Below are 16,647 nucleotides of genomic sequence, written 5' to 3'. Positions count from 1 at the left end.
ATCTATTCCCGCTATTCCCGAGCCAAGGGGTCGATGCATGATGTGTAAGAAATTAGACGATGGCTAGGGGTCATCAGCGAGACGAAAATGAACTCCAACGGCATCGAGCACAAGAATGCTACCCGTGAGGGGGTATGAGCAGAAGCGACAGTTTGAAGTGCCCCCGCAAAATAAAGTTTACAGCTCGAATGCACCTTATTGCTTCTTCGGTAAGGTTCAAATGTTGGAGAGATAGCAACCCCCAGTCATACGCTTGAAAAGCAAAGATTCACAAAGATTCAGGGTTAGTCTATCACGTGATTGACCCCATCGGTGTAGTACTGCGGAATTGGAATAGTTTCAACATCATCGTCAAGAGACGTGTGCATCAAATTCATACTATCATAACGTCTATAAGCAAGTCGCCAAGTTGTAAGCCAGAGAAACCACTGAACCCATTTAAATATCATCCTCGTCAGAGAAAACCTCCTCTCCACGCTTCCTATAATCATGTTAGCGAATGCACTCAAAAGGGAAATGGAATGGGAAGAATTACTTTCTGGCCAAACGTTCTTTACGCTTCTTTCTCATTTCAGCACTTGAGAGCTTCTTCTTCTTCTCGACGACACTCTTATTGCCAAAGGCATCCGTAACTTCGGTGGGACCTTCCTTGTCTTCCAGACGAGGACCAGATCCTTGACCTTGAACCCAGTTGTGGCCGGAAGGAGTCATCTTGCCATCCATGACAGCCCAGACTTCCTCGGTCAGGTTCTCGGTGAACTCACGGGAGTGGGTAATGATAACGACACCACCCTCGAAAGTCTTGAGAGCCTTGGACAGGGCACCCAGAGAGTCACGGTCGAGATAGTTGGTGGGCTCGTCGAGGACGATGACGTGAGGACGCTGCCACGAGCAGGCGGCGAGGACGACCTTGACACGCTGACCACCGGACAGACCGCGCATACGAGAGTGAGAAACGAGTTCGGCATCGAGACCGAAGTTGGCACAGTGGGCCTCAATCTCCTTGCGGACCAGGGGACGGAACTGACCGCTGGCAAGGGCTTCCTTCTGGTCAACCTCGGCAACCATCTTGGCGTGGGACTGGATAATCTCGCTACGAGGAATCCAGGCGTTGTCATTGCTCATCATAGGGGTCCACTTCTCACTCTTCATGCCGACGTTCTCACCAAGAGCAAACGAGCACTCGTACTCGTAGCTGTTCTTGAACTTACGACGAGCGTGGATACCGATAACACGACGCAAGGTGCCGTCGATCTTGTAGATCTTGTCCATGGCCTTCTCATCATCCTCGGTGACGATCTTGTTGGCGCGGTCCATGGTCTCACGGTCCTCACCGGTCTGGAAACGCCACTGAATGTACTCAGAGGGAGTCTTGTCGAGGTGGTTATCGATGTGAGCGAAAGCATGTTGCTTGATGTAGGCGATACGGATGTTCTCGTGCTGGTAGACCTCACCGCTGGTGGGGATGAGCTCACCAGTCAGGACATTGACGAGAGTGGATTTACCGGCACCGTTGGGACCGATGACAGCAATACGAGATCCCAGAGAAACTTGGAAGGTGATGTCTGTGAGCTGGGGCTTGGGAGTGCCGGGGTACTGGAAGGACATGTTGCTGACACGGATGATGGCCTTGGCCTTGGTCTTGACACCCTCAAGGAAACCAGGCTCGGGGAACTTGAACTCCATGTCGGAGGCGCTGAGCTCGTAGTAGGAACGAGCACTGGGGACCTTCTTGACGAACTCGCTCAGATTGCCGCGATAACGCTTGAGCTTAAAGCGCTCGTAGTGGACAACGTGCTGGATAACATTGTCCAAGAACTTGCTGTCGTGGGAGACGATGATGGAGGTGCAAGGGGAGTTGCAAAGGTAGTTCTCCAACCAGGCAACATTCTTGACGTCCAAGTGGTTGGTAGGCTCATCAAGGAGCAGAATGTCGGGGTTCTCGAACACGGCACGGGCCAGAGCCAGCTTCATCTTCCAACCACCAGACAAAGAGGTGATGGGGTTTTCGAACTGCTCACGCAAGAAACCGAACTCCTCGAGCTTCGCCTCGACATCGGACTGAGGGATGTCGATACCGACATCACGGAGCTTCTTCATGGTCCAGCCAATGACGGTCTGCTCAGTGTCGGCGGCATCCAAGTCGTGCTCAACGTAGACAGTCTTGACCTCGTCCTTCTTCGGGAAACCTTCAAGCTGCTCGTTGTTGATGGCACGCATCAGAGTAGTCTTACCGGTACCGTTAGGTCCGAGAAGACCGTAACGCTGACCACGCTTCAGGCGGAGGGAGGTCTGGTTCAGCAGGATCTTGGCACCATATGCAAGAGAGAAGGTGCAGTTGCAGAGATCTTCACCCTCCTCCTCGTCAGAAAGAACGGCATCCTCCTCGGCAGCGCCAGGAGAGGCACGCTTGCGCAGAGTCTCGGCAATGGCTTTGGCTTCCTCCTCACCAATGATGGCGGTGATGTAGGGAAGAGCGTTCTGGGTCCAGCTGGTGACCTCGGCGTCCTTCTCGTCAACGAGCTGACCAGCGATGGCACCGACATAGTTGATGATGGCCTCAGACTTCTCAATCTGAGCTTTGTACTTGGGGGAGAGGATATCCTTCAGGATAGCAGCAACGGTCTCAACGTCACCGGCAGTTGAGATCTCGGGGATCTTGCCATCCTTAACATCACCAACACGAATGAGGGTGTCCAAGGCCTGCTTGGTCTTCTCACGGGCCTCGGGGTCGGCCAAGGTCTCGTAGTTCTTCTCGAGACGGGGCATCAACTTGGGCAAGAAGGGAGCGACAATCTGGGGGTCCTCCACGAGCTTACACATGTTGTCGACAATGACGGCGGATTTACGCTTGATGGCAGTCTCGCGCTCAACGAGACCACGGTCAAGCAGAGGGACCATGATGGCGAGGGTAGGGCCAGTGACATCGGAAACGAAAGTGGTGGCACCGAGCAAGTGAACAGTCTCGGGAACGTTCTCAGGCTTGGCGATACACTTGATGAGCTCGGGAATGAAGCGCTCAATATCCTTGTTGACAATCAGACCGCAAACCTTCTCCATGGTGGAATAGGCAGCCTTCTTGATATCGGCCTTCGTGTCCCACATGGCCTCGGAAACAGCGGGGATCAGGTCAGGCACACGGAAGGAAAGCTGAGCAGGAGCGGACTCGACCAGGCAGTTGAGGCAGTCGAGAGCACACATCTTCTCCTGCCACTTCTGGGCGTTCTGCAGAGAGTTCAGAATGACAGGCACAACAGCCTTGACAGCGTTGGCGTTGATAGCCTGCACGATGGCGAGGGCGGCAGACTGGGCAGCCTTCTGAACGGCAGTCATCTTGTCACCGGAAGCAGCGAGGACGGGGCCGAGAAGAGAGACGAGGTGGGGCTCAACACCAGGAGCGATGGTCTGGTGGGAGGCGATAGCGCGGATGGCCTCGCAAGCACGCTCACGAGCCGTGGCATCTTTCTTGTTGTTAAGCTGCTTCTGGAATACCTCGACAGCTCTGAGTGAATCGAACATTAGTACATATAGAGATTTTCACAAACATGCGGTTAAGCTTACTTGAGAGGCAGAGTCTGTTCAGGGATAGGACCGCTGAAGTAGGTGGCGAGGTTGCCAGTGGCAGCGTGAACCTCGTCAGCGCTTGTCGAGATGTTGAGGTTCTTAATCAAGTCCTCGAGAACGGCGACAGCCTGGGCAGTCTCCTTGCCAGAGACGACAGGAACGGAAGAAACATCAACAGCAGGCATTTTGGACGAAATCGTGAAGACGAGAGAAAGGTTGAAAAGAATTAAGTGATGAGGAAAATAAGAAGAACGGGCGTTCTATTAGGGTATCTCAATCAAGAGGTGGCGGCCCACGAAAACTGCGTCTGTGTATAAGAGACGCTCTAGATAAAATCTATGCTTTTGTCTATGCAGAAGACAAAAAGGAAAATGAAAAGTAAAGAGAGGACTAGACCTCTTTTCAGAAGAAAGGATGAGGAGGGAGACAAAGTGAGGAGGAAGAGTGGAATAGGAGGATGGGGAGGGATGATATTTATCGGTTTGTGGCCTCTTTTTGCCGCCCAACCTTACAGCACAGCAAAAAAAAAAAAGAAAATTGTAAAGATAAAAATTTTTCATCGTTTTCCCGCGCTATCACCGCATTTGTACTAGCTGCTTTGTCTGTTGAAGCAACCGACCCGATAGGGTCCGTGTCTTGCTCGGGATAATCTTGCCGCTTCTGATTGGCTAGCAACCCTCCATGATGGCGAACAGGGAGAGGAACCCAGTTGATGAAATGAATTTTGACTTGAACTTTTTTTTTTTTTTTCCTTCTGGCTCACTCATCAATTTGGATCGGGCAAACCGAATACTGAAAGTTCTTTTTAAGGTTTCCGGTATTTTTATTCGATGTGATGGAAAAACTTCGCTCACTGTTATTAGCATAGAAAACTTTTGTGATCTTTCAGTGGGGTGATAATGGGAAATCGATAAGATTAGTGGAATGTAACTTGGCCATAGGAGGCAACTTCAATAATGAATGAATCCAATAATTATGAAATATGGAGGTACTTCCAGCCAATCATGGTTTGGAGATTGAACAGTAGCCATGTAGCCCCTTTCTTTCTAATAAAAAATTATTACAAGGCTGATTGAATCTGTGTACAACACTTGCCCAAACCCGGGCAGGACTCAAATGAAGTACAGTCACCATTCTTTGATTAACAACAAGCTGAGCAGGCTGACGGGGGCTTGAATATGAAGATGGACAGCAATGAGTAATTCATACGCTGCAAAATCGGATGCTGCGCATCCCTTGATCAGCATTTGCGCTGTTGGGCTAGAAGTTCTAGTCCCTGACAGGTGTGAATCCGGGGATGCAACAGTAAACCACTGCAGTTGACTAGTCTCCGTGAATTGTTGGGGCTGCAGATGGGACTATTTCTGTCGCCACACAAAAGGTCCTCTGCTGTTCGTCGACTTTGGTGGCGCAGCCGATTCTATCTTAGCCTTTTGGGCTTGGTCTTTTGTACCAAAAACATGTGGAAGTCTGGGAGGCCAGACAAAGATTATTTTTAGAGTTGGGAAGGCTTTCTCCATTTGATCGCTTCGTCCGCTCTTGCCGGTCATTCCCGCAGAGTAAGATGATGGCTAGTTGATACTCTTTGTTGCAATTTGTTGATTCTCGGTCCAAGCCATGCCTTTCTGACTCAATATCGATAAGCGCACGATTGCGATAACAAGGCGGTGGAACTAGGAGATTCAACGAACACAAGCTTGGAATATCATTATCATTTCTGAACTCTCTGTCGATCAAAATTCTACGCTGCGATAATTCCTCGCATTGCCCTCATAAGAAGGTCGCGGAGGCCAAATATGGAAGGGGACCGGCCCCCTTTTTCAACAAGAAGGCAGAAAGTCTAACTGCAACCGAGATTACAGGGAAAGGGGACAAGCACAAAAGAGACAAGAGTACTCCGCACTCCGTAGGTATTCGGGGATAGTCTGGGGTTCAGCGTTATTCATACGAAGCAATTTGCTACTCGTTCATTTCCCAACATCTGAAACGCTGGCTTACAAGAGGCATGGATGAGCATCACCGCCATTCTTCCCTGACGAGGAGAAGGACGAATCTCACCGCTTAATCTATTATCTGGCATGTAGCATAGCATATGCAGTAAAACCTCTCGACCAATTCATCAACCGGCTGCTCCTAGGTTGAACTATATGGTTGGTTTACGTGGTCTCCTTTTCCCCTTGCCAGAGAATTATAGGTGCATTGCAGATGACTGCTGGAAACTGATACTCAAAAGCAACGAACCACCAAGGTTACTACCTACTTCGGAGATCAGAATCCCCTTATCATTGCTTATCGAGTATCGGAATTCAATATTTTCAATCCCTTTCAAGGCGCGTCGTTATCGCTATCACAGAATCTCCGGATTGAGATCCTGATTCTGCCTTATCCCCCGCGAAAAAAGCCGGAGAAGGCCTCAAGTCGGTGGGTCAAAAAACTTTAACCTCAGGTTTAATTGCTCCAGTACTTTGACAGGCATTTCCGACGTCGGTAAATTTCAGTGCCTTAGTCGATTCAAACTTTGTCTCAAACTTTTTGCCTCATTCTGGTCGACCCGTTTTTATGATTTTGGGAAATTTTTCACATCTCCCATTGCCAATTCCTTGGATTTTTCCGATCGGATCTCATCATTGCTGGTCAAGTATAGAGAAGCCCCTTTTCCCTGAAGTAAACCCTTGTATCTCTTGAACCGCAGTCAGACTCAACATCGAGACGTCGCCCAGTTCCTCGGTATCGTCACTATCTGCAACATGAATTAACAGTAAAGCCCCCGATTATCAAACTCATCATGCCCAATCAGATTTATATATCGTGTAGACTAGCCGCGCCACAGTCAGAGAGCATGAGTAAGGCATGAGTCAGATGTCCGCTCGCCACCACTCACACCTACACATTTATTATGTCTTGACTCAGTAATCCTACACCCAGAAAGAGACGCAATAGATTAACCTGAAATTCAAATGGATGGAGGCAACCGTCTCGTGGCTGACGCTTGGTTAGTCCGCCCTTAGAGTCTACATAAATCGCTACCATTTGGAGTACAACATACATGGACTTGCAAGATTTGCCACCCGAGTTTTCTGCGGAGCTTTCAATCTAACTTCTAGAACGCCTCCCGATTCTACCACCAATAAAGCTGTTGACGTCGCTCATTCTGGACCCTTTAAATGGGACGTTTTTACTGCCGTTCCACAGGAATAGGCAATAGTTACCGAAGCGGGACCGATTCGGTCCAGGCGCTATGATGTGGCAACGACGAGAATGCTTGGTACGCTGAGCATTCTCTTATCGTCATTCTGGGGAACAAGTACCTCTGTAAAAGCTGGCGATGTCAACAGCTTCTCAAGCCCATTACGAAGGTGGATCCAGTACAATGGAGAATATACATCTGTAAAAGATAAGTTATTGAGAGTCTGTCAACTATACGTTGTAAGAATACAGAAAACGCCAGTCAACACCATCATCTTCTTCGACTGTTTTGTTCATATAGAGCACAACAGGGTATCATCGTAATTGTCGTAGCTAGACTTGCAGCGAACACGGGTTGGCAAAGGTCAAAAATGAATTTGCACCTGGGTGGCCAAGGGATCTCGTCAAGAGGAGCTCGAGCTAGAAGAGCTAGAACTCGATCCACGCTTGTGGCCCTTATGATGTTTCTTCTTCTTGTGCTTCTTCGTCCTATTCAAAAGTTAGTCCATTACAGTCAGTCAAAGTACGTGCTGAGCCTTACATCTTAGTGGCCATGTTCATTCCTGCAGCGCCTGCTAGTGCTCCTCCTGCAGCGCCTAGAAGTCCACCACCAAGCTTTTTGCCTATAATACCACCAGCAGCACCTCCAAGCAAGGTCGAGCCCAGGCCCCTTTCGCCCTCCTGTCCGACGGGAACAAGAGCATGCGCCCCCTGCTGGTGTTGTTCCGGGTGAGGAGCGCCATAGTAAGATGCGCTTGCTCCTTGGGGATTGTATTGTTGCTGCTGGGGGGGATACGGAGAGTGACCGCGGTCGTGTGGCGGATAGTTCATCGGCGCGCCTTGCCCGTAGTTTTGATCACCTGCGTACCCGCCCTGCTGGTGAGGAGCGCCATGTTGAGGCGGATACCCCTGTTGGCCGTATGAAGGAGGAGGACCGGAATATTGAGGGTGGTGCTGTTGCTGGTCGTAGGAAGGCTACAAGCCAGGAAAGTTAGTTCATGGAAGGTGTTTTCAAGTAACAGCGCGACGAAACCGAATCATTGACGGTGTAATAAGTTTCAGGAACACGATTCGATGAAAGGGAATACTTACTCCAGGTGGATAGTACCCATGTTGCTGCGGAGGCTGCCCGTACTGGCCTTGTGGAGGAGGGTAGTTATGTTGGCCTCCGTAGTATCCATCGTTGGGCTGGCCATGGTCTTGCTGCGGGGCACCGTATTGATTGTATTGGTTGTTGTATGGATCAGACATTGTGATGAGAGTGATCTTTTGAGTAATTTGTCTTCGATGGATGAAATATTGTATATACACAACAAGGAAAAATGAAAGAGCGAGGCCCTGTTGAGATGGTCTTATATATGAAGGACTGGCGTTCGCAATCTCGTCGCAATGGCGGGGCTGTCTGACAATGATGGAAGGAGCCACGGCACAGAATGGAACTTGGTGAAATTCAGGGGCTCCGTCCCAGTCAGTCCATGGATTACGAGGCGGTGCAGCGGCTAAGCCATGATTTATTACCAATAAGATTACCCGCTCTTGAAAGTTGACATGAGTGGTATCGGAGTAGGATGTAAGAGCAACGATATGAAGGGAAATCAACTCTGAGATTATGTTGTATTTCATGCACCGCCCTATGATCCTCCAGAGATGAGTATTTCGAGTAGGGTGTGGCTACTTGTGGCTAAGCAGTTGACCTACAAGCAGGTGGGAACGGGACACAGACCCACTAAGACAGCATTCTCAATCAAAGAGCCACTGCTTTATGTTGCTACATCTATTGATAAATCAAATCTTGGCTCATCACAATGCTGGTCATATTATATGGTCTGTGGTCAGGATATTTTCGCGTTTGTACCGCCAATATATATCTGTAATAAAAACTCTCAGTCCCTTAGGAAATAATCACATCTCATATCTCCAAGATCTATGACTTCCGCAATGTTGCAAAATATTTCCAAAAAGCTATAGATCCAATACTTCCTTCTCGTTCACGGACGAGATTTGGTCATCGGAGACCATTCAAGGAGTCGGGACCTCGTCTCTTTTGATATTATGACGTACAAGCTGCCGCCGCTGCCACGTCTTGTTTTCCCCTCCTGTCCTTTCCAGCCTGGGCCGATGGTGCTGTCCTGCTCAATGCTGCTTGTAACCATGCACAGTGGTACACTGGCTCGACTTTCTGATTGGGGATAGAAACAGAATGAGTGACTATGCTTTCACTGCTCCGGCAATGACAGCGGCCCTAGCTTTATTAGGGGAGGCTTTGCAGTGGCACTACAAGTAGCGGGACTGTCATCATCATCTGAGATGTTCACACCGGCTGTAAAGTTCAGCCTATGCAGCAGAGACAAGGACCCCATGCAGCTCTGGATTTGTTTCACTTATTCCTGAGTGCTTCTTACTGATATCAACTTGAGCCTTCAAAGTCAAATACACATTGAAAGAAATCATCTATGAATGGATGTCTTCTATAACTATCATTTGTGGCGTTTGACTGTAGTATTCACTAAACCAGCCCACTTCCATAAGTTCTCCGCCCCTGTTGGATAGCATTTCTGATAACCTGCCATTCTACTTCAGATTCTCTCTCAGTTTCTCACCCAGCTTCTGCTTCGCTTTATCCTTGTGATGCTCTTGATAAATCACCCTCTGTCTCCTTTCATCGACTTGCAAAATGTATGCCACCAGTCCCGTTCCGTGCAATGTCTGACGCATGGCAAAGTATAAGTGAAATCTCACAACTGTCCACCATCGAAAGGCGGTGACATCTTTTTCAATCTGTGGAGGATATCCCGGCTCCACGGACAGAAATTAAATGGCACAGCAGGCAGCCCTCGAGGTAATATAATAGTACCAGAATTTTTGAGGGGACACTGACTATCTGTGACTTGTAGAGAGCTAGATTATCGAAATGGAAGGAGTTCTTACAAGAGGTAAATTTTCCTTTAAGTATCGATGCATACATACGTATCTGGATATGTACTTAGTTCTCTATACTATATGCACTATGTATCTTAATATAATACTACCTAAAAGGTTATTTGCTCCGTACCGATCGTTAGGTTGCATCAGGTAACAACGACAATGACGAAGTCGAGGAGCTTCTGACCCTGCCCGGCCATCAAGGATCATCATCTCGACCAGAAACGTCAGCCTCGGGGGGAAAATTGCAGGCGTTCGAGACGAGTTAGGGCATGCGGATGCCGCGTTCAGGAATATTAGGAAGGAGGTTAGTGACATAGTCAGAGCGGGAAGACATAGTCAGAGCGGGAAGAGCTGGGGGTGGGCGAAGTCCCGGATATAGGGACAGAAGAATATGTCTATTAGAAGTAGATAGGAATGATGACCCGAATAGGCTAGAAGCATGAAGCAATCCAGTAGACACGGAATTGGTTCCCGTGATTCGGCTTCACCCGATTCATGCGGTATCGTTTCCCTCTCCTTCCAGTGCTCGCATTGGCTGCATTGCACTTGCTGCATTTCCCACAACGGGGGAATTGTGGATCCTGAATCAGTATCAAGGAATCAAGATATATCTACCACAAGTAGATAGGAATGATCAAGTCAAGTACTCTTAGCTAATCCCAACGTACATACACAGTAACAAGCAACTCCCTATCGAACTCGTTCAATCTTCAGCATGCCATATTTGTCAACGTATGGCCTTTCTCCTTTGGTAACCCAGACCCCGTGATGGGATGGTGTCACACAATCAAAGCCACCCTTATGCCGCCAAACAGCTTCCATTTCTTCTCGAAATTTGGTTTTTGGCTTGTTATCTCTAATTCTTAACTTTTCGAAGAATACGTACGCGGCGTAGAAGACGCTGCTTGTGTTACCTGCATTGGCGCCACTCTTGGAGAGAAAGTCATTGAGCACATTGGCATTGAGTTTCTTGTCTGTACCCGGATACGCAGCTTTCGCAATATCGCGCAGGAACTGAGCTTTGGTCACATCTGGGTCACGAAGGTGCGCATTGATCTTTTTGCGGACAACATCACAAGTGTCCCAGACGGGGACGCTCTGGTCCGACTCTCCGTCAAGATGAATACTAGACACATCGTACTTTTCGGCCACATTTTTCTGCGATTCCTTGGCTGCCCTCTTCTTCCGGAGTGGCTTGATGCCTTGTAATTCGCGTTTCTTAAAAAAACGCGCCGCATTGATATATGTCGATGATCCAGAGCCCTTGTCGCGGCCGTGCTGGCCCATGAAGTCCAGGTAGGAACGCGACGAGACGCCAATTGCATTTTGGAATTCGCCAATTTTCATCTCTCCGCTTTCGATGAAGGAGCGAATCCGTCGACGAACTTGGTCGCAGTTCCACTCGATGTAGTTTAGCCGCTCATCGTCGCTATCAATCTAAGGAGGGATATTCTCCGCATTTGAAGAATCCAAGTCTGTGGATTTCCTTTTGAGAGACATGCTGTTCTGTGTAGCGTTGGAGGCGTCAAAGACTGAATAGATGACAGAGATGAGTTGGATGATGAAAGATCACATCAGTGGGTGGAAAACGCGTCGAATTTGGGAAGGTTTCAGGGGTATGTAAACAAGCCCACCTGACAGAACGCGCGATATGAGCTATCGCGATTACGTTCAGGGGTCACCCTGCAACAATCAGAGAAAACTAACAGCTTGTAAGAGTTTCATTGGTTGTTTACGATTGAATTTACGAGAAGGAATCTCGATTGCGTCGTCGCTGATTCCTCCCTAAATGCTCGCTCATCTACCTACATGTTTCTCTATATGATGTCATGTCTAGTATCTTGTTCTTTCAACCAGCAGCCGTCGGAGACGACATGTAGGTATACCAGCCGTACACGGTTCTTTTAGTCTCAGGATGATACCTTATTTGAGTAAGTTCCGGAAGGCACATATAAGGATACGCGGGCCTATCATATGAGGATTCTGAAGATACCTCCCAGGTCAATTGAAGGGACAGCGCTAATATATGGCCTGACTATGGCTGGACCTGTGCGCGAGAGAGGTCTTACGCTCTATGTCACTCCTCAGGCCCGCTATAGACAAGGCGGAAAGGAGCACGCGGATACTCTTCCGTAGCCACCTCTACCCGGCCCCTGGAGGGACCTTGTATCAATCTCCCGTTGACATCAACCTTCTGGAACAGGTCTGGCTCTTGATCGTGTTTAACGACAGTAGATATGTTGGGAAAGGGTTTTACCGATTCCCACTTGAAATATTGTTTCTGGTTCTTCTCATCCCATTCCAAGCGCGGCACCATGCAGTAGATGCGCCTCCAGAGTCGTTGCATGAATCGTCGTGTGATTTGATGAGGTCGCCCATTGACGAAGTCCCTAAAAGTCGGCCCCTTTTTTGGTCCTCCTGTCAAAAATGTTACATCAAGGCTGGTCTGGCTGGGGGAGTCCAGGGGAACGCCAACAGCTTTCCTTCTCTTTGGTGGTGTCCATGGTATCCTCCCAGAGATCAGGCCATGTAATGTATCGAGCTCTGCGTCGGGGAGAGGCGGCAAGAGGCTGTCAAGCACAGCATAATACCATTTTTTCCTAATGTTCCGCCGACGACATTTGGCAACCGGCTTTCCCCAGCTGTTTTCCTTGGGTATAGGCGGCTCCAGAGTCTTAACAACAGGACGATCGCTAAGCTGTGAAATAACTGCATTCCGCAATTGAGACTTTAGAAGATCGAGCACAATCGTCGGAGGTTTCCAATCATCTTCGAACATCGAAGGGCCCTTCAGAATGCCTTCCACGGCCAAGGCATCGGGAGGGACTTCCGGGACAATGAATACACCTAACAACTCCCTTCTTTTCTTTCCACTTCGTCCATATGAGAGCCGGAGTACTTTTTCGAGCGGTCGAGAATAGCCTTCGTTGGCACGCTTCAATAACGACAGTTTCTGGGTTGCGGTTTTGCGGAGGAGGTGCTGCCGATGTAAATCATCTTGTACCTTAGATTGCGACTTGTCAGAATAGCGTCTAAATCTCCGCACTACATAGTCATGCATGTAACCTCTAGCGATCGGATCAGGGAGATATGTGCATTCGCGCAGCAAGGCACGGAAGAGATGTCGCCATTGTTCGGGAGGGATAAGCGGTGAGGAGGACATTGTTCACTTAGGAAATTCTTTCGATTGCAGTTCATGGAGTTGGTAATATCCGTCTATACTGCATTTTGCAGTGTAGTTAATCGTCGCGATCACCGATGGTCCCGGGGGCAAAGAATCAAACAGAGAATAAGTCAATCCTCTGGCCGAAAAGGGAAATAGATGGTTTTTTGAGTTCGGGTTACGCGAAAACGCCAAGCGGAGAACGCGACCGTCAGGCCCCGCGACTCCTCATTACGATCTTATTCACTTCCATGCACGATTACAGCCTGGTTGAATCTATAGTTTGCGAATGCTTATTTCATAGCTACAGGTCGATTAATTCTGGTTCTTATTACTTGTACATCTCTCCATTGCTCGGATTGGCTTGTTTTCCCATCCCTTATACGGTCGAGGTGCCAGCCACGCGCCCTACGTTGCCTCCTCGCGCGACTCACCTGTTTTGTAGTTATTGAATAGGTGCGTTTCCCCACTCCATTTCATCCTTGTCCAGACCCGAAATTTCCCTTCATTTTTGCTTATTGCCCATATGATCTGGAAGAGTATCGTTGTTTATATGAGGAGTCGCATGTTATACTGACGCATCGAGCTCAGACCACGCATGTGCATGTTGCTAGGGTTCGGCAGAAACGGGACCTCCAAGTGATGACTTCTAACAATTATCATCCTCCACGGCCCAGCATGCCCATGTCGTACTCTCAAAGCAGCTTAGGCTCCGCCAATGGGATAGCTTTCTCTCAGTCACAAATGGGATCTTTCAATGCTTCCCAGTCCGTCGCGTCGACGCCTCGAGCGACACCCCCTCCGAAAAGCTCGCAGCAATCGATGTCCTTTAGTTATCCAAATAGTCTTCCAGGCGGCGCGAGAGGTAGCTTTGGAGGGTTTGATGATACGAATGGCTATGGGTCAATGGTGCAGTATCAAGAGGAATATAGGCCGCAGATTTACAAAGTCAGTTTATCCCTTGATAATGCACTCTATTTACTGACAATTCTTCTTGTTCAAGGCTGTCTATTCCAACGTCTCGGTCTACGAAATGGAAGTAAACGGCGTTGCCGTTATGAAACGTCGTTCCGATTCCTGGCTAAATGCTACTCAAATTCTCAAAGTAGCTGGCGTTGTCAAAGCTCGAAGAACGAAAACTCTCGAGAAAGAAATTGCTGCAGGCGAACATGAGAAAGTTCAGGGAGGCTATGGAAAATACCAAGGAACATGGGTCAATTATCAGAGAGGTGTCGAGCTTTGCCGTGAGTATCATGTTGAGGAGTTATTGAGACCGCTTCTCGAATACGACATGGGACCCAACGGCACTGCAAATGCTGGCAATGACACTCTAGACACTCCTACAAAGGAGCAAGCGATGGCAGCGCAGAGGAAGAGGCTTTATAGCGGTGTGGATAACCGCGGGATGTCGCAACCGCAGCAAGGCACCTTCTTCCAGAATATCTCCCGGACCGCTGCAACGGCTGTCAACGCTATCAGCAAGGCTCGATTCGATTCACCTGCAGCAAGGAACGCCGATAGTAGGCGCTCGAGTATCATGCGAAAGTCGTCACATCAGATCGGCAGCCAGGAGTCTCAACTCCCCACCTTCAGTAGTCAGCAGAGCATGTACAGCGTGGCCTCCGACAGTGGATTTGGCAGCAATGCACAGAGCAATGGCCGATTCAATGGCCCTGATGTCGCCACTTTCGAAACGGAAGAGTCGATCGAGCCACCTCGGAAGCGTATCAGGTCGTCTTCAAACCAGATGCCATCTTTCGGGCTTCAACGGGAGCACTCTTCCTTGTCCATGCAAGAGCCTACCCCGACGGAACCGAACGACTCTTTCTACCAGGAAATGGATGGGCCCGCTTCTATGGCGGATGGCAACAGGCATGGTACAGACCCTCTGCCTCCTGCCACAACTCCAGAAAGATTTCAGAAGATGAAGCTCATCATGACCTTGTTTCTTGACAAGAGGACCAAGGATTTCTCCAACCATCCGGCGTTGTTGCAACTCACTGGTGAAGATCTAGAAATTCCACTTGACGAATACCGCAACAACGCTCTTCATTGGGCGGCAATGCTTGCTCGTATGCCTCTTGTCTATGCGCTCGTCGAGAAAGGCGTGAGCATCTATCGTTTAAACGGTGCGGGCGAAACTGCTTTACAAAAATCCGTCGGGACAAGAAACAACCTCGATTACAGAAGCTTTCCGCGCTTATTACAGGTGCTGGCTCCCACCATAGACATGGTTGACTATAGTGGACGCACGATCCTGCACCACATCGCAGTGATGGCTGCGACTGGTGGTGGTGGGCATGTGTCCGCGAAGCACTACTTGGAGGCTCTCCTGGAGTTCATCGTCCGCCATGGAGGCACGTCCATAAGTCAGCATGCCCCAAATGGGGTTGAGGGCACCGATGGTAATAAAACTCGAACAGGCGAAGTCATTACCCTGGGCAGATTTATTTCAGAAATAGTCAATCTTCGAGATGATCAAGGGGACACAGCACTTAACCTTGCCGGGCGAGCGCGCTCTGTCTTAGTGCCTCAATTACTAGAAGTTGGTGCTGACCCTCATATACCTAATCACACTGGTCTCTGTCCTGCTGACTATGGCGTCGGCGTGGATATGGTTGACCCCAATGCTCAATCCCAGCAAGGCGGAAGCAAGAATGACTCTTTCATTGATCATCTGGCCAAAACAAAGAAAGAAATTTTTGATGGTGCGGGACCTCTCCAAAAAGCTATTGACCAAGATATACTAACAACTTTTAAAGCAACAATGGCCCAGATCAGCGCAATAGTACAGGAGACATTAGGTGGGATCGATAAAGAACTAGCCACCGACTTGTCCAAGAAGCAAGAGAAGTTTGAACATTGGCATTCCAAAATACGCGAGACTGCCAAAGCCCGCCAAATAGAACAGAAGAGACTGGACGACCTCAAGAGCAAGTCTTCGAATCGGGTCGAACTAAGCAGACGGATCAAAAATTTGGAAAGGTCATCGGAAGATCTTCTCGTGACGCTCAAAGAGATACATGGTGGGAACTTCGAGCCTTCCAAGATGACGATAGTTGGAGATGCGGATCAAGATTCCGGGGTCGACATGACGGAATTCGATGCCCTTTTCCCCGAAACGTTCGATCCTACATCAGGGTTTTCCGAAAAGCAGGAAGCCTTTCTCAAGTCTCTGACTTCTCCTGAGATTCTGCAGCAGCGCATCAAATGCTATCAAGACTTCAATCAAGAGATACTTGCCGAGGTGGATCGCTTGAAATCGAAGAACGTGGTGTTGGGTCAGAACTATCGTCGAATGGTTATGGCCTGTACCGGCTGGACGGCCGAACAGGTTGATGAAGCCGCCGAAGGGTTAACGCAATGCGTGAAGGATTTGAATGACAATCCTGTTCCTGAGGATGAGGCTATCGAGATTCTCATGAGGGATCGAGGTCAGGATTGGTAGCATGTGACTGTACAAATAAGTTTTTCATGTCTTTGCGCATCAGCCCGCCATCTCTCGGAGTTGTCACATTCGTCATCAGGGAACATTGTCCATATCCAGTTTGAGAGTTTTTCTTGCATCTGTGGAGTTTGTTTTGTGCCTCAATATGCATCCGATGTCTGTATTTACAGATACCCATGGCAGCTATAACTGTCTGATACATCATACCACTTACTTATAATCCTTCTGACAGTTGACGAATGAGTCGTGTGATTATTGTCTTTCTTAGCAGTAGAGCCACAAGTATGGATGCCAATGTCGGGCAACACCCGGATTTACTTGCTTGGCCGGTGTTCACTCCGATGACGATGAGTCCAGGAAT

General features: G+C 48.8%; 5 protein-coding genes across 5 annotated transcripts; 1 reads left to right on the top strand and 4 right to left on the bottom strand.

The window, feature by feature from the left end:
* Positions 1-340: 340 nt before the first annotated feature.
* Positions 341-4,059, bottom strand: AFUA_7G05660 (putative translation elongation factor eEF-3). Its single transcript, XM_743850.2, has 3 exons — positions 3,562-4,059; positions 536-3,502; positions 341-481 (listed from the first exon to the last, which is right to left on the bottom strand). Exons 1-3 carry the CDS (start codon positions 3,747-3,749, stop codon positions 439-441), a joined length of 3,198 nt encoding a protein of 1,065 aa, XP_748943.1. The 5' UTR covers positions 3,750-4,059; the 3' UTR covers positions 341-438.
* A 2,358-nt stretch (positions 4,060-6,417) lies between these two features.
* Positions 6,418-8,445, bottom strand: AFUA_7G05650 (putative glutamine-serine rich protein MS8). Its single transcript, XM_743851.3, has 3 exons — positions 7,843-8,445; positions 7,292-7,725; positions 6,418-7,239 (listed from the first exon to the last, which is right to left on the bottom strand). Exons 1-3 carry the CDS (start codon positions 8,371-8,373, stop codon positions 7,155-7,157), a joined length of 1,050 nt encoding a protein of 349 aa, XP_748944.3. The 5' UTR covers positions 8,374-8,445; the 3' UTR covers positions 6,418-7,154.
* Positions 8,446-10,365: 1,920 nt separating this feature from the next.
* Positions 10,366-11,022, bottom strand: AFUA_7G05640 (uncharacterized protein; the record flags this gene model as incomplete). Its single annotated transcript, XM_743852.1, has 1 exon — positions 10,366-11,022. One exon carries the CDS (start codon positions 11,020-11,022, stop codon positions 10,366-10,368), a length of 657 nt encoding a protein of 218 aa, XP_748945.1.
* A 532-nt stretch (positions 11,023-11,554) lies between these two features.
* AFUA_7G05630 (uncharacterized protein) lies at positions 11,555-12,990 on the bottom strand. The gene has a single exon (XM_743853.2). It carries the CDS (start codon positions 12,836-12,838, stop codon positions 11,753-11,755), a length of 1,086 nt encoding a protein of 361 aa, XP_748946.1. The 5' UTR covers positions 12,839-12,990; the 3' UTR covers positions 11,555-11,752.
* An 82-nt stretch (positions 12,991-13,072) lies between these two features.
* Positions 13,073-16,598, top strand: AFUA_7G05620 (putative APSES transcription factor (MbpA)). Its single transcript, XM_743854.2, has 4 exons — positions 13,073-13,294; positions 13,430-13,786; positions 13,842-15,546; positions 15,601-16,598. The coding sequence occupies exons 2-4, from the start codon at positions 13,481-13,483 to the stop codon at positions 16,284-16,286; spliced, it is 2,697 nt and encodes an 898-aa protein (XP_748947.2). The 5' UTR covers positions 13,073-13,294; positions 13,430-13,480; the 3' UTR covers positions 16,287-16,598.
* Positions 16,599-16,647: the final 49 nt, after the last annotated feature.

This window comes from Aspergillus fumigatus, chromosome 7, assembly GCF_000002655.1.
Source record: "Aspergillus fumigatus Af293 chromosome 7, whole genome shotgun sequence".
In the NCBI taxonomy this organism is placed as follows: domain Eukaryota; kingdom Fungi; phylum Ascomycota; class Eurotiomycetes; order Eurotiales; family Aspergillaceae; genus Aspergillus; species Aspergillus fumigatus.
The sequence above is the reverse complement of the archived record's forward strand: the minus strand, read 5'-3'. Positions and strand labels throughout refer to the sequence as shown.